The sequence below is a fragment of the Pinus tabuliformis genome, chromosome X (assembly GCF_031772625.1).
Source record: "Pinus tabuliformis cultivar Carrire ecotype Pingquan chromosome X, CPIR1, whole genome shotgun sequence".
Taxonomy (NCBI): Eukaryota; Viridiplantae; Streptophyta; class Pinopsida; order Pinales; family Pinaceae; genus Pinus; species Pinus tabuliformis.
Genome location: NC_142308.1, coordinates 1,447,842,245 through 1,447,865,249, shown reverse-complemented (window position 1 = coordinate 1,447,865,249; position 23,005 = coordinate 1,447,842,245). Strand labels below are relative to the sequence as shown.

The 23,005-nt window shown below is 36.2% G+C and overlaps 1 protein-coding gene across 1 annotated transcript; it reads left to right on the top strand.

The window, feature by feature from the left end:
- Positions 1 to 21,441: 21,441 nt before the first annotated feature.
- Positions 21,442 to 21,792, top strand: LOC149145467 (protein GLUTAMINE DUMPER 3-like). The gene has a single exon (XM_089452460.1). It carries the CDS (start codon positions 21,442 to 21,444, stop codon positions 21,790 to 21,792), a length of 351 nt encoding a protein of 116 aa, XP_089308586.1.
- The last annotated feature ends 1,213 nt before the right edge of the window (positions 21,793 to 23,005 follow it).

Here is a 23,005-nt window from a genome sequence, read left to right as displayed (position 1 = left end):
GAAGTGCTTTACCGATCATCTACACTTCCAGCCCAATCACTATCATTGTATCCAACTAAATCTGAACATTCTGAAGTAGTATATAAAATGCCAAACCGTTTAGTACCTTTAACATACCTCAGAATCCTTTTTGCTGCCTGCCAATGTGCCTCCTTTGGCCTCTCCATGGATCTAGAAATTAAACTAACAACAAATATTATGTCTGGTCTAGTTGTAGTTAAATACATAAGGCTGCCAACTATATTCTTATACAAACTAGGATCAAAATCCTTGCAGTTGTCCTCTTTGCTGAGTTTCAATCCCATCACTGTGGGAGTGATTACTGCCTTACACTCTTGCATATGGAATCTTTCCAACACTTCATTTACATATTTTGCCTGTGAGATGAATTTTCCATTTTCATTTTGATCTACTTCTATTCCTAAGAAGTATCTCAGCAAACCCATGTCAGTCATTTCGAATTCTTCTTTCATGACTGTTTTGAACTATTCAATGAGGTAGTCATCATTACCTGTAAAAATCACATCATCAACATATAACACAACAATTAGCAATTTACCATCATTTTCTTTGATGTAGACAGTGGGTTGTCCCTCACATTTGTCGAATCCATTTTCCAGTAGATAGGAATCTATCCTATTGTACCATGCTCTTGGTGCTTGCTTCAACCCATAAAGAGCTTTCTTCAATCTGCACACTTTGTGCTCTTGGCCTTTCTTTTCATAGCCTGGAGGTTATTCAAAGTAAACCTCTTCCATTAACACTCCATTTAGGAATGCTGACTTCACGTCCATTTGGTAAACTTTCCACTTGTTTTGAGCTGCTATGGATAGCACTGCTCTCACGATTTCCATTCTTGCAACCGGTGTGAAAGTTTCGTCATAGTCTCTCTCATACTACTACTTGTACCCTTTGACAACCAGCCTTGCCTTGTGTCTTTCTATTTTGCCTTCAGCATTGCTCTTGGTCCTGTAGACCCATTTAACTCCAATGACTTCCTTATCTTTTGGTAGCTCAACCAAATCCCATGTCTTGTTTCTTTCTATGGCATTAATCTCCTCATCCATAATTTCTATCCATTTCTTATCCTTAATTGCATTTTCGAAATGAATAGAGTCATCAACATGACAATACAAAGCAAACAGGGAATTCATACATTCACCATAAATGTCACATAAATTTCTGAACTTCTTATCTCTTTCATTTGGTGTGCAAGTGCTTGAAGATGCACTCGAACTTCCTCCTTGTGGTGTGCTTGGAAAATAACTTTCATTTATCCTCAAAGGTGTTCCTTGTTGTCCTTGTGTTGGCGTTGCTGTTTGGGGATGTATTTCAGCTATCTCCTCATCATCTTCATCATGAGACAAATAATTTTTAACATTCACTCTTTTCACTATGCTTCCATCCCAACCTTCCTCCTCAATGAAATGAACATCTCTGCTGACAAAAAACTTCTTGGTGGATGAGATATACAACCTGTAAGCTTTTGATTCCTCACTGTATCCAATGAAAATACATTTCCCCCCCTTGTTGTCCAACTTCCTCTTTAGCTGATCCGGAATGTGTGCATAGGCCACACATCCAAAAATTTTCATGTGGGTTACTCCTTGCCTTCTCCCACTCCATGCTTCTTCCGACACTTTGTTCATCACTGCATTTGTAGGACACCTATTCAAAATATACACTGCACAGTGTACAGCTTCAGCCCAATAATCATTTGGCAAATGCTTTGCCTTCAACATGCTCCTCGCCATATCCATGATGGTCCTGTTCTTCCTTTCAGCAACTCCATTTTGCTGCGGGGTGTACCTATTTGTGAACTGCTTATGAATTCCATTTTCTCTATAAAACCATAGGAATTCCTTGGAGATATACTCACCTCCTCTATCAGTTCTTAGAACTTTGATATGCAGCCCGCTTTGGTTTTCCACAAGTGCTTTGAAATTCCGAAATTTTTCAAACACTTCACTTTTGTTCTTCAAGAAATAAACCCATGTTTTTCTGGTGAAATCATCAATAAATGTTAGAAAATATTGGCTGCCTGCTAGTGACGGAGTTTGCATTGGTCCACATAAGTCTGAGTGGACATTTTCTATGGGTGCTTTTACCCTTATGCTTTTCTCTGATGGAAAACTTCCTCTGTGTTGTTTACCCAATATGCAGCCTTCACAAAGGTTGTCCGGTTTCTCTATCAATGGTAATCCTCTTACCATTACTTTTCTGCTCAACAAGTTAAGACCTCCAAAGTTGAGATGTCCAAATCTCAAGTGCCACAACCAATTTTCATCCTTTGGTACGCTTTGGAAAGCCTCTTGGGTAACTGCTGCAATTACTTCTTTGTTTTTCAACTCTACCCTTATTCTGAGAGGGAACATCCTGTTCCTCGTCATCTTCACTTCAGCAATACATCTTTTGCTTGGTGTTCTATCCATGATGGTGCCTACATCATTTTCAACAAAAACATTGTACCCCTTTTGAACAAGTTGTCGAATACTCAAAAGGTTACATGTCATTCCAGGAACATAATAGACATCTGCTATGGTTTTCCTTTCTCCTTTCGTTGTAAATATTTTTACTTCTTCTTTTCCCATAACAGAAATTTTGCTATCAGTTCCAAGTGTGACTTGTGATTTCACATTTTCATCTAAAGCAGAAAACAGGGCTATGTTTCCTGTCATATGGTTGCTACAACCGGAATCTAGAAACCATATATCATCACTGTTTGTTTCGGCCATGTTACAAGGTAAAAGCACATTATCTTGGTTGATGTTCTCTCTAGTGATATTTTCATTTGATCTATTATTCATATCATGCTGCTTCTTCCTACATTCATTTGCATAATGCACATATTTTTTACAATAATAACATTGGACATTGGATTTTTCATACCTTTGTTCTTGATCATGATGTTGTCCTTTTTGTAGGCTTCTGCCTTGGCCTTGGTTCTGATTTGGATTACTGCCTCTTCCTTGAGAATTTGTTGGACTGTACCTTCCACCTCTTTTTTGGCTTCTGCCTCTTCCACTCTTGTTTCCTCTGCCTTGACCTCTTCCTCTTCAAAAGGACATCTGGGTCTTGAAGGCTTGCTCTAGAGATGAGTTTTCCTTCCTATTCAACCTCTACTCATGTGTTATCAGTGATGCATGAAGTTCATCAACTGAAAAGTTTGAGAGATCCTTTGTCTCTTCTATGGTGGTGACAATCACATCAAACTTTGAGCGTAGGACCCTCAATATTTTCTCCACAATCCTCATTTCTTCAAGAGTTTCTCCATGAGTCCTTATTTGTGTGACCAGACCAATCACATGTGTGAAGAATGAGTCAATATTGTTTGACTCCTTCATGCATAGATTCTCAAAATCTTTCCTCAACAATTGTAGTTTTGTTGTCTTCACTTTCTCCATGCCTTGATAGGCTGTCTTGAGGGTTTGCCATGCTTCTTTGGATGTCTTAGCTGCTGCTATCCTTGGAAACACACTCTGGTCCACTGCTTGATACAAAAACACAAGGGATTTTGAATCCTTCTTCCTATTTCTCTTCAACAGATCCTTCTCTCCCTGAGTTAAGCTGTTAAATTGATTTTCATCTGCTGGTTCTTCAAACCCATATTCAACAAGTTCCCATAGATCTTGTGAGACAAACAGGGCTCTCATGGTTATTGCCCAATAGTCATAGTTTTTCCCATTAAACTGTGGGAACTGAGTATTAAACATGCCCATGCTAATGCTTGTGCTAGCCATTCCTTACATTCTGAGCTATGCCTCTAAATCCTTGACTGTATATTTAAAATACTGATTGTTTCTTCAGCAGTAACAAAAAAAACTTTGAGGAATACCTGGATTCTTTTGCCTGAGACTTCACTTTGCTGGAGAGGATTTACTAATGCAATGAAAGGAACCTTCCTTCAGCTTCTTTATCACATTCAAAGAGCCTGGATCTGCTCTGATACCACTGTTGGAAATTTTTGATAATTTCAAACACAAATTAACTGAATACAGAGCAATGCTCTGTTTTTTTTTTGCCACAGGATCTTTTGCACAGGGAAGCCCAAAAAAATTTCTGAGCAAAGCAGAGTTTCTCAGCCAAAATAAACTTGTATTAATTCATAAAATGCCTGATACAAATTTCTTCCTCTTTCTCAGAGGGATTCACCAAAAGCTTTTACCAAATACTAAATACTTTGCCTCTTTTACAAATGATTTTTACACTGCTGTGTAAAATCTTCATTCACATTTATTACTGTAAAAAGGGGTTTTACATTTACAACTGCAAAAAAAAATTCTTACATACGCTGTAAAAATTTCTTACATTACATTTCAATCTCAAAAATAAAGCTCACACAATCATTCTTCATTCGCTCTTGCTTCCCTTCGTTTGAGCAATACACAAAAATTACATTTCAACCCTCGGGTTTTTTTTATGTTTCGCACTGTTGTGCATTATACACCGTTTCATTACATTACAAAGTCTTTGTCTGCGTTTTATTTACCTTCACCCTTGCACTGTTGTTCAAACCTCTGGTTTTTGTTTCCTCGCGAACCCCCAGTTCCTTCTCCTCCCGTGTGCAATGACAATACAAAGTCAACGCATACAACCAAAACTATATTGTTTACATACCATATGGGTTAACAATAAAAAAAAATTACATGCCGCAAAAGCTTCAAATACTTACCTAAGACTATGATAGTTCAATAAATGCATTTAATAAAAGTCGACGGTAAAATAAATAGGAAACGTTCTCGCAGGTTGAAGGAAATCCATGTGCGTTGCCCTGATCGGAGGCATTTCGCATCCTTCAGCCACACAATATAATAGAAGTTTAATGTTCGGGAGATAGGCAGTTTTGGGTTCGCACTAAAGACGCGTGGCAACAGCGGATTGTGTCGAAGGCCCTATGACAAAAACCGCTTTGTGCGAAAGGTGGTGCGATATGACACAGTGGTTTTGGTGGAACAGCGCAGATGAAATTAATGTTTCAACCAGATTTACCCTCTTCTGAATTTCCACCATCTCAATTTTCAAATTAATATATTAATATAGATAACACATACGCATCAATTTTAATTTAATATATTAAATTAAATGGCCGATGAATCGTTTCAATTCAAGACTCATTTAAATTCAGGCCCGCATACCTTCATGTCCCACACGCACAAGGTTTAATATCAACATGAAAATCCTTTTTTGCAAGCCTGGAACAGCTTTGTCAATGGAGTAGTGAAATGTGCCGTGTGAGTCAATTGCCTGTGCTATAGCCTTTTTTTGCAAGTTTGGAACAGCTCTGTCAATGGAATATGCTAATTCGAATGGAATATTCGGTGAAGCACATTCAATAATAATAATATTACGTGAATTACTTTACATTAATAAACAATACATTAACAATAATACATTCATTAGAATAATGCATTAGATTGTGAAGATAGGGATGAAAGACCCATGTAAAATACATCTATTATACAAAATAAAATGAATCAATGGTGTAAATGTTGGCTTGGCGTTCAATTTAATTTTGTGATTATTAATAATGTTAATAATAATATTGATATTAAAAGGCAGTAATTATTTATTAATAAGATTTACGATTTATTAATAATATTAATTTTAAAATTTATTAATAATATTTAAATTTTAATAATTATATAATAATATATTAAGATTTATATATTAACATATTTTAATCGTTATAGATTTGTTCAACCTGGATATCATGTTATGATGTGATTATGTTTAATATGTTTATAATTATTTATAGGTATTATGTTTAATATGAGTTGTATTTAATTATTGTCAATGAGAATTAATCATAGTCAATCATAATCAAAGTTTAAAATTGTTTAATAAGAGTAATATTAATGCTTTTATAAATTCTTCCACCAATAGTGTAACGATTTTTAACCAATGTTATCCATGCTTCACTTGGTCACCGAGAGTAAATATGTTCAACCCTATTCATTTATAGTTAGACATAGTGCAAAAAGATCTGAAATCTAGACCCGCGATTTAGTGCAATTTCTTCTCAAATGGGTTTTTTTTAGCTTCTGAAACATCGCAGAAAAAAATTTATAGCGAAAATTCCACAATGACCTGTTTGGAGCAGAAAAACCCTAGAATCCAGCTCTGATACCAAATGTTATGAAACCAGCTCAAGAAAAGATAGATCAATGCCTTATAATTCAGCCTCTTTGAGGAGCAAACCTTCTTTACATTACATAAATGAAAAATTCTTGGATGATTCAAATGACAAAACCTCATTTTTATATATAGGAGTCTAAGGAGTCACAATATAACCCAGCCGACCTAACAATAATAATATAAAGCCACAAAAATAACAATAGAGGGATTCTATGGGGCACAGTAATAACAATATGGGGGCAATAGTGGCACGAAAATATTAATAAGGGATACAAATATAATAGTAATGGGGTAATCACTAGTATTATAGGGACCCAACATTCCAATAGTCATCGAGTCGGGCAAGAAACGAAGTCGGGATCACTGATAAATGTAGTAATAGTGTCCTCTTTCGTTCCTGATTTGAAACAAAGAGATTTCCCAATAGTGAGAATTGGTCTAACATTTCCATTTTTAGGTTTAGATTCAGCCCAAAGGGAAGGATTTTGTGCTAGGGTAAACCTAGGTTCAACCAATGAGCTTGGTTCTAGAGGAGGGTAAAGAACAAGGTTCTTCATAATTTCCCCATTTGATATTACCATGTTCTAAGATCAACATCCAATGCAGGAATTTACCATAGCGAGCCATGGCTTTACTAAGATCACAGGGTGCCCCCCTACGGTGATTGAGTGTCTAGTACTAAGATATCAACAAGGTATTCCCAAGAATCCACGGAAATGATTACATCATCCAATTTCCCTACAGGTCTCAAAGTAGATCAATCTGCAAGTTATAGAACTATTGGGGTTTGTTTAAGGTTATGTAATCCCAGAGTAAGTATAGTTTTTGAATTTATAACGTTAACTTCAGCACCAATATCTACCAGAACATTAGGAATATCAACACCATTGCCCTAGATTGTTAAAATCAGGTTTCCTAGGTCACCATATTTGATGTGTGTAGTTTTTCCAGCATGAAGTCTGAAAAATTCCCCATGACATTAATTGTAATTGTGTCTTTAGGATTCCTCCTGACTTTCTTTGAGCACAATTCCATAATTGTTTTTTCATAAATCTGAAATTTTTTCATGGCTTGGAACAATGGTCTTTTAACAAATAAATTTTGTAATTTCCCTAAGAGATCAAATTCAGGTTGAGGGCCATGTATTAGGGGAATTTTGAGGTCCAAAATGGGCCTCCTAAGGAAATGATAAAATAGTAGTGGAAATAATGAAATAATATTAGATTACATCATCAAAATTTAGAAGGAAAAAAGAAAAAACTATTTTTTCAACTCGGATTTTAAACTTATCTCCCTAAAGGTTTACTCAAATTTTGAGTGGAAACACTCGTTGGATGAAAAATTGGATTCCTCATCCAAGGAGTACCCATGTTGAATACTTTCGATAGACCCTACTACATGAAAAATGAGAAATACGTGAAAAACTTGATTGCAATCACATTTTTTCATTTATTTCTCATTTTTCGTGTAGAAGGGTCCATCAAGAATATGCAACAAGGGTACTCCTTGGATGAGGAATTATATTCTGCATCGAATGAGTACTCCCACTCAAAATTTTAGTCAAACCTTAAGGATATAAGTTGAAAATACGAGTTGAAAAAGTAGTTTTATTATTTTATTATTTTTTAATCTTTGTACTTTCTTACTCCAAAAATGGTGAATCATCCCCCATGGTTGACATCATCATATTGAATCCTATTGGTTCTTATAAAGTTTATTTTGTTTGTACATTTTTCTTAGGAGGCCCATTTTAGACCTCAAATTAACCCTGATGTTTATTCAGGGACAACCTCTCAGTATAAGGTGGGCATGTGTGACCCCCTTGAGTGACAATTGTTTGGTGCGGGGGTTGTTCTTCCACAACAATTTGGATTGGATTACCCCAAACTTCCCCATAGGGGTGTTCAATTTTTGGTTCTAGTGATGAGACTTCGCCCTTAGTTTGTTCAATAATTATTGGTGAAATCTTTGTATTCACCACTCGTCTGGATTGAATATTCAATTCATTTCATTCCAAAGTGGCAATACCATATTTATGAAGGTTGAGTGCCTCAACCTATTGGACTCCCCTATTATTCAGATTCAAGTTTGTTTGAACATGTAGTTGAGGATGAAGAGGAGGAGTACTAGTGGAGGCATTTGGTGGGAATTGTAACTGTTGTTGTGTCATAGGCTAAGGAAGTTTATTTGTAGGAAGAGGGAGTCCATTAAATTTTTGAGATCAAGATGGAGCTGAACAAGGTTAGGGTGATCATGACTACTATGGCTTAGGATACTGGTAATACTATGGCCATGAAGGTGGAAATGGTGCAAGCTGAGACCGAAAATTCCAATTATTAAAATATTGAGAGTCTTGATTCATACCTAGATTCATATTCGGAGGTTGCATTTGCCATAACTTCTTTGGTCCAGTAAAATATATTTGTTCTCTCTCTTCATTTTCCCCCTAAAAGACTTCCTTTAGCCAAGGAATTCATGGAGAGGTGCTTGTGTAGTGATGTTTGTCACATATTGCACAAGTTTCGATGACATTAAGTGGACACTTCTTTAGTGAATGCTTCTTCCTACATTGTGGGCAGAAGATGGCCATTGCTTTCTCAACTTCAATTTGTTTTTGTTTTTCTTATAGAACATCTAGCTGTGAAGATAATGTTCTTAGGATGTCATTCCTCAAATTGTCTAGTAAGTTCCCCATTTCTTCTTTTGTGTCCCCACTACTGGATGATTTAAGAGTTGTTCCATAAGCTTCTCGTATCCCTTTCTTATGCCTTGCAGCTCCTCACGAACATTTGCACACAGTTCACAGATGGTATCAAAATCTTCCTTTGGAATATCCCCATTACTACCACATTTTGAAGTTACAGAGACTCTTCTTTCAATCCTTGTAGTAATATTATATTTAAAATACCCTTTATCCAGATCACTATGGTCTGATATTTTGAAACTATATTTAAAGAACTCCACAAAATCCTCCATATTCTTAGCCTCCTTCTGGATTATCTTGAATATCTCTTCTTTATTTTTCGACACTTGTAGTAGTCCTGATACTGCTCAAATAAATTTTTCTTAATATTATCCCACATCATAATCGAATTTCCTCCTAGAACCATAAACCAATGCAACATTGTCCCCTTCAAAGTAGCAGGGAATACCTTCAGTTTTGAGCATCTAAAACATAACCATAACCTCGCTAGACAAATTCAAACTCGAAGAGAAATGTATCTAGATCTTCGGAAGAGAGGCGATTGAAATTAGGTAATGTTTTTAGTGGAATAGGTTTCAAGCATGCATCACCCATAATTTTTCCAATTGGGAATTTGATTGTATAAGTTATGTTGTTGGCCATGAATATCCTCCAATATTCGCTTGGAATTTCAACGGGTTCCACTTGTTCCACGATATGTGCTTGTTTTCTTAACAATACTTCCTTGATCAGGAAAAGGGTTTACTTCCCTTACCTCTTCTTCTTCAGGACATTCAACACTTAATTCCTCAGATCCTCTGCTCCCTTCTTCCTCTTCTCTACACTCTATTTCTTTTGTCGAGGAGGTTTCTGGTTACGAGAATATCTAGGCCATGGATCCCATCTGAGATATTACCTTGACAACACCCATTGATGAGTTTCCCAAGTTACCTATATTGTTCCTTCCTCGACCTCTTATTGGGTGCCTTTATCTGTCCCTTGGTTTTGTTTACCTATTCATGTAGTCTAAGAAATAGAGAATTAAATTTAAAAACCAAAAACAAATCTAATGCTTGGGTCCTCGTGAAAGGGTTGGTGAAAACCTTGCCTGACCAGGATGAGAGAGTGGGTTTTAGAATTAATTAAAAGACTAAAAATCAAAACAATCAAATCAATATAATGCTCACGTCCTAAAAAAGGTTGGTACAAACCTCGCCTAACCACAATGAGAGAGGGCATTTTATAGTCAATTGAATTACACAAAATCAAAACAATAAAAGAAATCTAATGCTCAAGTCCTAGAAAAGGGTTGGTGCAAACATCTCCTAACCACGATGAGAGAGTGGGTTCTACAATCAATTAAAAGGAAGAAGATTAAAGAAAGCAATCAATGTAAAATTTGTGCTCAAGTCCTGGAAAAGGTTTGGTGCAAAACCTCACCTAATCAACATGAGAGAGTGGATCTTATGGTCAATAATAGTTGTAGTTTTGTGTCTTTGATAGCCTTCCCGACAGTGGCGCAAAAATGTTGGGGTCCTAATATAGGTTTTTAGATTCAGTCCCTCTTACATTTATTTGTGAATCTAGGGTCCGTCTCGTTATTTTAAGGTTATCATGCAAGGTCTATGCAGGCTATAGGTTCCCTACACATTCTTTATCAATTATGGAATGCAAGGCACAACGAGTTCTACAAATTGAGGAACAACAAAGTAAATAACACCAACTCTAAGTAACAACAATCTAAAGTAACAACAATCTGAGATAACAACATGACAATAAAGCAGTAAAGAAAAGAACAACATTCATAAAGCATTAATGATATAACTAAACATCATACATGTCCACGCAACTATATCCAACAACACCTAATCAAAAGAGTGGGCCCAACTCTTCGATGAGGGCCGTGGATGAGAATTAAAGATTACACAGAGTTACAAAATGTTGATATTCTCATTAATTCATAAAAAGGACTTACAACTGAAGTTTTGTTGTTACACGCAAAAGAAAGCTTATCGTTCTTCTCAATTGTGTCATACTTATACATAACCATCATTAGATGAATACCATTACTTAACAAACACATAATCATGGTGATTTGTCTGTTAAAAAATATACAATAACTACTCAAATATAAAACATAATGTAAAGATAACAACAGAACTCGTTGTGTTAGCTATTTAGGTAGTTGATCATTTGATGGTTCAGTCCTCCAATAGCACCACCATTCCGCAGTCAACATCATCGCGCTAGGTTTTGTTCCATCGAACAATGCCTCATATGAATCTGCAAGGAATCGCATCAATAAATCGTCTAAGTATTGTTCCCCTATGACTACCACTTCATTAATTAACAATTCCAGAAGGCATGCCAATACGATATACCTTTTCCTTAATTAGGATACAAATCAACCTCATAAGAGAGATAAAATAGACAGAAAAGGATAGCTGAAAGTAGGTAAAAATGGCTAATTTCATCTGCCAATAGTGTTTTCTCTCGAACAATGTTAAACAACACGTCATCCACCAAGCACATACAAATAACACTAAGAGCTCTTGTATCCATGTCCTCCCAGTCTTCTTCATTCATGTACATGGGTTTCTTTGTCCTTCCCAACAATGCCTTTTCCACTCCTTGTTGCATGATCATATCCCGCATCTTAATCTTCCATAGCTCAAAGCTATTACTCCCAGTGAACTTTCAATTTCAAACTTCAAAATTTGGATCTTTTCCATTAACAGAATTTTTTCCCAAAAGATCTAATACCACTTGTTGAGTTGAGTAGTGAAAGCATAACCTACAAGTAGATTTAGTTGCAAAAAATACTAACAAATAAACAAGATAACAAAATAATCAAACACAACAATTGACATAGTGATTTATGTGGTAAAACCCTCCTTGTGAGGGAAACATCCACAGGGGAAATAGCCAACACATAGACATACATTATCTGACCATTCAACTCACTTTCCTCTTATTTTTTTTAATGCCTAGACAAGCTTACACGGATAAATAGAAATCTCTTAGATTTCTCTAAATCATTCCACAACTTTAAAGCAGTTACATAAGAATCTTTTTACATAAAAAAATTGTTCGTTTATTGTTTTTTTATGAACTTAGATTAGAAAAAACTACCCAAACCGTAGGAGCCAATTTTTACCACTATCCACAAATATAGAGAAATAGTTGGAAACTTCTAAAATTGACTAGAAAATGCCTGAACATGATCATAATACACCAAATCATTAGTGTATATTCTTATAGATGTGGGTAATTGATGCCTAGGAAGTTGATCGCTAACATTTCCTTTCAGGATATAATGGCAGTAAGTGATTTATCAATGCATTGGAGAAGAATTTAAGGACGCATCTCTCATACATAGTTTTCCTATATGCGAGAGGAAGTAGTTAATTCAACAATGAAATTATTTTTCATACATAGTTTCCCAGTTGTCACGGATTGTGATAAGTTCATTTCAATTGAATAGCAAGCTATGGACCAAAGCCTCTGATATTTAACTAGTTAGTCTCTGACTCACATGATTTATTGTGTAAAGGATGTCCATCGTTTGCATCACAATGGATAATTACATTGATATTGTGACACTGTATACAAAAATATGATATTCTAGAGACAAGTGTGTGGTCATCGTAATATCAATGTCCAGCCAACTAGATAGTTTAAGACATTTCTAGAGTCAAGTCTTTAGGAAACCTCAGGAAAGTAGAGTCTATATGTTCTTTTCTGTAAATTTTGAATTAGAAAGAAAAATGTCAACATTATGATGGACAAAGGACTATTAAAAACCTAGTTCTACTACAACTAGTCTAGTTTCTAGGCTAGCAGGCCAACTTGCAGATTTTTTATTTTTTATTTTGAATATTAATAAAAAAATCTAGCTTACAAAAAAAAATCTGTGGCCATCATGTTGTCCCCACTTAACGCTCCTCCTTTTCCTTTTGACTCCAAAAATGAAATGATTAAGTGATCCTAGCATGCGATCATAGTAGCAAAATGAAGTAAGATGCGAACCGTGACAAGCACATGCACAACACAAAATTAATGGTACTATTTTTTTCTAACAAATGTTAGGATATTCTGACACATAGGAAATCGTTAAGTATAACTTGGTATAGTGTAGAGTTAGGTAAAGTGTGTCTTAAGGGGGGATGTGAGGATATTCCAACAGATAGGAAATAGTTAAGTATAACCTGGTCTAGTGTAGAGTTAGGTAAAGTGTGTTTCTTTACAATGTACTTTTGTAACTTACAATCCGATGGTCACGATATGTATTGATCTGACGATTCATTCTCTCCTTGGTATTAATGACACTTGATCTCTGGCTTAACACCCGATTGGTCCATGATCTCTATTTAAAGAGCATGGAGGGTCAATTGTAGGGTAACCGTTCATGAGAGAATCTTATGTAAATTTTCATTCTTTTATTAATAAATTCCTTGAAGTGGTCGCATTGGCTCGAGCCATGGACTGTTTCCCTCTTTGAGGGTTTTAACCATGTCAAGAATACTAGTGTATTGATCTGTGATCTATTTGTGAGTGGTGTCCTTTGATGTTCTATCTGAGGAACTTACCCTGTACATTCCTACATGGTATCAGAGCTATTTGAGGGCTGCATCTGTTGGTGATCCAAATCTGAAGCCGATAAAAATGCATCCGACTATCATTTCCTAGATCTACTATTTCTGACTACTTTCAAGCCGAGAGGACTGCTCTATTGTGTTAGGAGCATCTATTCCAATGGGGAACCCCTTTTGTTTGATGCGAAAAGGTTTTGGTAGCCCTAGCTATGTTATTTTTAAGATTTGGAGGTATACAATCTTTATTTGCAGTTCTAGCTATTCTATGTTTATTTCGGTTTATTTAGTTCTCTATTTTTATTACCGGATATATACCTTTCATTTCTGTGTATGCTCTTTGCCCTGCGACTCTGTGCAATCTAGGAAAATCAGAAACAGAAAGGAAGGATTTTTCTCATGTGTATGCTCTTTTCCGCCGCGCCTTAGTGTGATCTCAAAAAATCAGAAACATTGAGGAAAATATTTAGTTTCTGGCTAAAACTAACTTCAAGCCATAAGGTTTGTTTTTTTTTTGTATGTCTGTGTTGGCTTTTGTGGTTTTTGTTTTGTAGGAAAAAAAGAGATTTTTCAAGTAAGCACACACCCCAAAGCTTCAGTGACCTAAAGAAAAAACATTTCCTCTTTTCCAAAAATTACTAACCTTTTAAACTAGCTCACTTGGTCCAAAGTTACTTTATGAGAATAGAGGTCTCGAGTTCAATTCTTTCTTTGTGTTGAGTTACTTTTTCAAAAAGCACATGTAACTTATGTTTTAAGGTTACTTTATGTAAAAGTGTTCTTACCCATTATAAAAAGTGAGTCACTTATAATTCTAAAGTCTCTTTATCTTTTATTTAAGTTACAATTTAGTGGGTAGCTCGTAAAGTACCATTGTAAAAGTTTCTTTCGCTTATTTATAAAAGTGAGTCACAGAAATTTCTTTTAAAGTGAGCTAATTAGATTAAGTTTGGAAAGGGGGTGATTTTTTTTAAATTTAACATTATCATTCATTTCTGCACATTCACGCACTTCATCGGCATCTTCAACAACTTCTCTTCAAAAAATCCATAACTTCTTCATCCAGAAACCGTTTTCAGATCTGTTTCTTTAATTAGCCTAATTTTTTGAGATCTTCCCATTGGAACACTTAATTTCAGCATCTACAACTTCTGTTTCTGTTAAAATGGAAATTCCATACCAAGTTATTCTTGACAGCACCAACTACTTCCAATAGTGGTCCTACATTTTGGATTTACTTAGAATTAAAGGTCTTTATAGAATAGCCTCAAGCCAAGAAACCAAACCTCAATACGAAGATAAGGCAACCAAGTGGGAAAATAGGCAAGATCAAGCACGTGGGTTGATAGGGATGCTTATTTCTACAGACCTTAGATTTCATATCACAAAACTTGATACTCCTAATGAATCAATGAAATATCTCACTAAAGTTTTTCGAATTAAAAATGAAAGTAGAGCCCATCAACTCGAAAATGAGTTTCTTACATTGGACCCTAATAATTTTTCTTCCATTGAATATTTTTTGTCCAAGTTCAAGACCCTTAGACTTCTCTTGGAAGGTGCTAAGGTTAAGAAAGAAGATGGTAGCCTTATCTATTCCATTCTTACTAAGTTGGGACCAACCTACTCTATGTTTATTTCGACCTTCCATTCTACAAGAGAAGCCTCCATTTCTCAAGGAAAATACTACAAGTCCCCTTCCTTTGATGCCTTTTGTGATTCTTTAGTAAGAGAACAAGAAATAGTCTTACATCTTAGTATTCTTAATCTTGGAAACTCTTCTAAGAAAGCCTTAGCCGCTCAACATCAACCAAATTCAAAGAATCCTAAGAAGTTGTATCCTAAAAGGAATGGTCCTAAACCAAACAAGGGTCCTAAACAATTTTAGTCTCAAAATGAAAAATCATTTCAACAAAATGATAAGGAAAATAAAAACAAAGGGAAGAAGACTAATAGACATTGCCACTTTTGTAATCGAGATGACCACTTAGAATAAAAATGCTTTAATAGGATGGAAGCCTTGGAGGAAACAATGAAGAAGCATAACATCCATTTGGAGCACTCTTCAACTTCAACTTCATATTCAGGAATAACACTTTCTGCATGTGGTTGTCATGCACCTCGGTATGGTTATACACTAAATGTATCTTCATCCTCTCATTCTCATGACTAGCTCATTGATTCTGGAACTTTTTATCACATGGCCAAAAGCAAAGCCATGTTTTCTTCTTTAACTGAGTGTAACACAAAAAATATATATGTTGGTGATGATAGATCTCTTAATGTTATAGGGACTGGAACTATTCATCTAGACAATGGTAAATTTAATGATGTATTATGTGCTCGAAGCTTATCCTGTAACCTTCTATCTGTATATTAGATAACTCATTTAGGTGAATGTAAAATTGTTGAATTTTGACCTCACAATGTTGTAATTAAGGACCTAAGAGATCTTAGACAGATTTTAGCTACTGGCATTGCTGATGATTCTACAAGGTTGTATAAGTTTAACAACTTTGGGTCATCATATCTTCCCTCGGTATTTGTTGCTCATAATGATGAAGTGAGCAAACTTTCGCATGAGCAATTTGGTCACTTAAGCTATCGCTCCCTTCATAATCTATGTAAAGAAAACATGGCCACATGTCTTCCAATGGTATCTTGTAGAGATGGTGTTGGTTCCCGATGTTCATTGGGGTAGTTTTGAAAAATGTGCCTCTTGGCACGGCTCAACCCCTTTATAGCTTGTGCATAGAGATTTATGTGGTCCACTTCTAGTTGTTTCATTCTTTGGCTACAAGTATTTCTTAACTTTCGTTTATGATTTTTCCAGACGCTCTTGGGTATGCTTCTTAAAACTCAAGAGTGAAGTATTTAACATGTTCTTGGCCTTTAAGGCCTTTGTTGAAAAACAATTTGGACATCAAATTCTAAAGTTAAGATCTGATAATGGTAGAGAATATGCTAACACCAAATTCATCAACTTTTACAATGAGAATGGAATTCAAATGTAGCATATTGTTCCATATACTCCACAACAAAATGGTGTAGCTGAAAGGAAGAATCACACCTTAAAGGAAATGGATAATTGTATGCTTCAATCTACAGGACTTAGCCTTAATTTTTGGGTAGAAGCAATTAACTGTGCAAATTACATAGTAAATTGCACTGCTACTAAGGTTTCAAAGAGTATCACTTCAAAAGAAGCATGGATCTCAATTAAACCAAATGTAAGTCACTTTCATGTTTTTGGAAGTGAAGCATGGGCCCATATTCCAGATGAGGAACATAAAGCATTAGAACCTAAGAGTGAAAATTGTATTTTTGTTGGATATTCTGAAGGTGTCAAAGGATATAGACTTATTCCACTTAAGTCCAAAAATGTTATCATTAAAAGAGCTGTAAAGTTTGCTGAAAATATATCAGCCTATGAGCCTAGTTCGGCGGATGTGCCACCTCTCTCTATCCCTTCTACTTCTGAAAATATTTCTTATTCAAATGATGAAAGTGAGGATGAAAATTATCCCCCACCTTCTTAGGATGCTCCTTCAGCTCCTCAGCTTCCAAAATGGGTCCGTGCTACTCGGAATGTAGCAGGTGCTCTTGCTGGTGATCCTACAGATCAACGACGTACACATTCTGAGTTCGATAGAATCTCTTCTTTAATAGATGAAGGTTTAATGAATTATGATCCTGACACCTTTGCAGAAGCTTCAGGCCATCCAAGTTGGGATGCAACTATGAATGAAGAATATCGTTCATTATTGGCAAATGATACATGGGATCTTGTTCCTCTACAAAAGGGACAAAAACTTGTTAGATGCAAATGGGTTTATAGAACCAAGTATGGACTGGATGGAAAAGTTGATAAACATAAAGCTCGTCTTGTTGCTAAGGGTTTTTCAGAACTAGAAGGTATTGACAATACTGAAACCTTCTCCCCTATTGCGAAAATGAACTCTATCCGCCTTGTTCTTTCCCTTGCTACCTCTTTCAAATAGGAAGTCCATCAGATGGATGTTAAATCTGCCTTCTTGCATGGGGACTTGCATGAGGAAATCTATATGGAACAACCTACTAGGTTTATACAAACAGACTCTAGTCTTGGATGTCGGCTTAAGAAGTCCCTTTATGGTCTCAAGCAAGCCCCTTAGGCTTGGTATGCCAAAATGGATAACTTTCATTTAGAAACTAGCTTTTTTAGGTGTCATTCTGATAATACTATCTACACCAAGAAAGTGGGCAAGTCTCTTATCATTCTTGTTCTTTATGTTGATGATCTTATCCTTACTCGCAGTGATCCCAAGCTTATAAACCATGTGAAGTCTAGCCTTAAAAGAAGTTTGAAATGACAGACTTAGGACACTTGCATTATTTTCTCGGTCTTCAAGTCTTGCAATCCAAGGAAGGTATTTCCCTTTCCCAGTCCAAGTATGCCTGTGTTCTTCTACACCCTTTTCACATGGAATACTGTAAGCCAACTCCTTCTCCCTTTCAGTCTAGAGTCAAACTTTCAGTCACTTGTACTTCCCCAGAAGTTGATGCTACCTTATACCATCAACTTGTAGGAAAACTTTTGTACTTGACCCATACTCGTCCTGATCTTTCCTTTGCTATTGACCGTATTGCTTGGTCAATGCAAAGCCCACATGAAAGTCATTGGAAAGAAGCTAAAAGAATACTTCGTTATGTTCGAGGTACAGTGTACAGTTCAGTTTGGGATTCATTACAGTGCAGAAGCATCTCCTCTGTTGGTTGGTTTCACTGATTCTGATTGGGTTGGTGACCCTGATGATTAGAAGTCTATTGCAGGTTATGTGTTCACTCTTGGTTCATGACCTATTACATGGGCTTGCAAGAAACAAAGTTCCATTTCCTTTTCTTCAGTAGAAGTAGAGTATTGTGGTGTAGTAGATGTTATTAAGGAAGTCGTGTGGCTTTGTCAAATCCTGTCAGAGTTTGGCTTTCATCAACAACATCCGACTACACTTTGGTGTGATAATCAAAGTGCCATTCAACTATGCAAAGATCCAGTCCAACATCAACACAACAAACAAATTGAACTACACATGCACTTCATTAGAAAGCTCATTCATGACCATGTTCTTGAAGTGCAATATTGTGCAACAGATGATCAAGTTGCAGACATCTTTACAAAGGCTCTCACGGAGGTGAAGTTTACTAAACTTTGATTTATGGTTGGAGTTCAGGAAGTTGTCACTAAGGGGGGATAGGCTCTAATGCCTCCTTGCTTCTCCTATTGTGTCATATTTTCACACCCTTAAATCCTATCCCAAGTTGTTTTGAAGGGGGGATGTGAGGATATTCCACACATAGGAAATAGTTAAGTATAACCTAGTGCAGTGTAGAGTTAGGTAAAGTGTGTCTAAGGGGGGATGTGAGGATATTCTGACACATAGGAAATAGTTAAGTATAACCTGGTCTAGTGTAGAGTTAGTTAAAGTGTGTTTCTTTACTATGTACTTTTGTAACTTACAATCTGAGGGTCATGATATGTAGTGCTCTGACGGTTCATTCTCTCCTCGGTATTATCGACACATGATATGTGGCTTAACACTCGATTGGTTCATGATCTCTATTGAAAGAGCATGGTGGGTCATTTGTAGGGTAACCGTTCATGAGAGAATCTTATGTAAATTTTCATTCTTTTATTAATAAATTGCCTGAAGTGGTCCCGTTGGCTTAGGCCGTGGACTGTTTCCCTCTTTGAGGGTTTTAACGACGTCAAGAACATTGGTGTATTGATCTGTGATCTGTTTGTGAGCGGTGTCCTTTGGTGTTCTGTCTAAGGAACTTACCATGTACATTCCTACAACAACAATTAATGTCATGTAATGATTCATTATTGCAAAGGCTACCTACTCCGAAGTGCATCCCAATTTATATTATTTTGGGAAAAAATTCAAGAAGATTATCTAGTTCGAGTTATATGTGGAGAAAGAAAGAAAAGGCGTTCAATAAAATATAGTAGGAATTTGAAATGCTAAGGAGTCTGAACAATTGTGTTATATGAAGGAGAATTGTCCTGATTGACTATGTAGTCTAGTACATTGAAGGACATTTTTAGTTGCTTTCACTTTTGCTTTTTTTCTTTTTGCAAGCTATAGCATAACCTTGTTGCTTTAGGCTTCGCGATCATTCTAGAATAGTTTGTTTTTCATGAAGTTTCTTCGAAAGTTATTTTGGACATCACTAATCTTCCATGGATTTATATCAAGATTTATTTGTTTACCACTAAGTTAACCAATTGTTACTTTGAAAAGGTGTTGTCTAGCAAGGTGGAAAATTTTTCCGAATGGCCAAAATATGTTGGAATATAGTAACTTTTTTTCCAAAAATTCTTACAGAGAAGTGCTTGAATCTTTTTTTTTTTTTTTAATGGTGGAAATGGATTGACGCTATCAAAATCCTATTTTGGGCTTTATGATCATTCTAGAATAGTTTTCATGGAGTTTCTTCGAAACTTATTTTGGATATCACTCATCCTCAATGGATTTATATCACGATATATTTGTTTGGCACTAAACCAAATGCCACCTTGAAAAGGTGCTGTCTATCTAGGTGGGAAATTTGCCGAGACTCCGAAAATACCCTAGAATACAATAATTTTTTCCAAAAAATCTAATAGTTGGAGTGTTTGAATATTTTTTTTGATGGTGGAAATGGATTTGACACCATCAAAAACCTTGGGGAAGCCAAAATCTTAAGCTTGAATACCCTGGTTTTCGTGAAATTTCTTCCAATTTTATTTTGGACTTCAGTCATCTTCCATGGATTTATACATGATTTATTTGTTTGGTACTAAGCAAACTAGTGGTAGCTTTGAAAAGGAGGTGGCAAATTTTAATGGATGGCCAAAACTCTAGAATCTAGTCTCTTCTTTTTTCCAAAGAAACTGACTGTATGAGTGCTTGAATCTTGTTTTTTATTGTGGAAACAAATTCAGTGCAATCCAATATTATTAAGCCACCGAAAATCTTGAAGTTTGACCATTACAACCTAAATTTCCAAAAATTTACACTAAATTTCAATCAAATCATGCCAAAATGTACACATATTTCTGTCAAATTTAAAGCCTCCTTAACAGTAAGCGCTTTGAAAATGTAAAAAACCGCGACTTTCTCAACTACGCTTCTTGGAAAGCGTTAAGTGACAATAAATCTCACTTGACTTACGTACATCTATGGTTGTTCAATGACGATAAATCCCACTTGACTTACGTGTATCAGCCATCCCCTGTAGTATAAAGTCATCTCAGAAGCGGAGAATTTAGTCAGTGAATTGCTGAGTAGTTGAGCACCATACGACATATACTCGTGATACCCGCTTTTTGTTCGAGTAAGTAAATTGCTGACTAGATGGCCACGAGCCGCACGAGACGGCATATACTCATGTACCTGCCTTTGTTCTCCGAGAAATAAATGAATTGATAGAGTGGCCGAGAACGACACGGCATATACTCATGTCACATCCATTTTTGACTACCGTTCTATTCTTCGATGCTTCCCAACACAACCATGTGAAAAGCTCTTCTTCGTCGATGAGCAAACGTGAAAATTGCGAAGCAGCGAGGATGGAAGTTAACAACCTCATTTTTCATGCTGGGGAAACATTCATTTGGTACATTAGGTTTACAAATTATTGGATAAGCAAGGAATCGAGCACGTTGCACGCTGAATAATATTATCACGACACGGCATATTGATAAAGTTAACAATGACTTCACTTTGTTTCGGGAATTTAGATCTACAAGGTCTCGGAGACGCGGAGAATGAGCGAGTGAATTGCTAAGTAATAAATATATTATGATAGAACAACATGGCACACTGATTAAGTTGACAAATAGATTATACATTCATGGGAAACGTGCATGCCCTACGAGTGAGACAACTTTATACAATTTCTTAGTGTATTCGAGTACTATAGATTTATATATAAATATTACCCTGTTAGAGTTTCATGTTTGTGAATGAAAGGCATTTGGGTGTGAAGGGTTGTGCAGGGCGAGAAATGTGGATGTCGATGAGAAATGATATGAGCACAGGAAGGAACCAAATATCGGCAGCGAATTCCCCAGTTCCTTATCTCATGGCTGGAGTGGGTGTCATCGGTCTCATAGCCTTTGCGTTGACTGTTCTCACGTGGTCTTACTTGAAGGAGCGAACTACGGAAGGACGAGAAAACAACAGTTCGGAGCATCATAATTTAGAGCTTGGCGATGGCGGAAAGAGTGAAATGTCCAAGGACATGTCCGACCCTTCGGATGGTCAGGACGACTTAAGGGTAATTGTGATAATGGCCGGAGATCAGGGGCCAACCTTCATTGCTAAACCGGCGCCTGTCGTTGCTACATCTAATTAAAATATCCAACACACTGCCTAAAATGGCGAGGTTCTACTTCTTACTTTTTGGTATATTATTTAGGAGATGGAGCTATGAAGGATATCAAAATTTAGCAGGGTTTCTGTTTGACGCAGAATGAGGTGTATAATATTTGAGTAATACAGGAATTTTTGCAGGGCCGGAATCTATAAAAGAGAGATTCTTTCTTTAGTTGCAGGAGGCGAGAATATGATTGCCCATGCTTTTTGTTATTCAATTTTGTATTTGATTGTAGAGGGCGAAAATTATTTCTCTGGCTATCAAGTCGGCATTCCACAATTACAATTTTAATTTAAAAAAATTGGGTGGATGGTGGGAATTTCACATCACCCATGGTGGGAATTTCACAATTTTAATTTAATTTATAAATCTTATGATGGAGAGTGAGATTTATACTAATCTTGTGAATTACCACCTCTTTAATTTTCAAATTAATATATTAAATTAAATAAAATTAATATATTAAATTAAATACAAGATGTCTATCAATTTCAATTTGATACATAAAGGCCGAGCTTTTTTTTTTTCAGAAGAAAAAGCGATATATATTCATATAAAGAAATGATTACATAATGCAAATGCAAGAAGCATAAGCCAAACCGTGGACCGAGCCACATACAAATCTGCATAAACAGATCACCAGATAAAGCCCCGAAAGGCCAATATGCCCTGAAAACAAGGCGAACCCATCTGAAAGGTGCAGAAGAGGCACCAAATCATAGAACAGAGAAGCAACGGAAAAAAGCGCAAGATCTGTCCGCCCAATTCAAAAGGAGAGGCACGAAAAGAGGAAGAGAGCAGCAAAAGAAGCCACTCCTACCCCGCCCCCTCAAACTCTCCACTCGAACCAGACGAGAAACAAGATCACAGCCACAATCATCCGCATCTTCCTGCAGGAAAGGCCAACAGAAAAATCCATAGTAGCGGCACGAAACAGAGCAGAGCCCATAGTTCCCTCAACGCTCCAAAGGATATTCTGCGGCCAGAACAAACCTAACTGCCGAGCTTATTAGATAAAATGGCGGATAAATCGCTTTGGTTCAAGAATCATAGCATTTAAAAAATTAAGTAACATGGAGGGTTGAGATTTACCTAATCTCGTTGATTTTCACTTCTACGACTTTCAAATTAATATATTAAATTAACTAACATCTTTATATCGATTTCAATTTAATATATTAAACTAAATGGT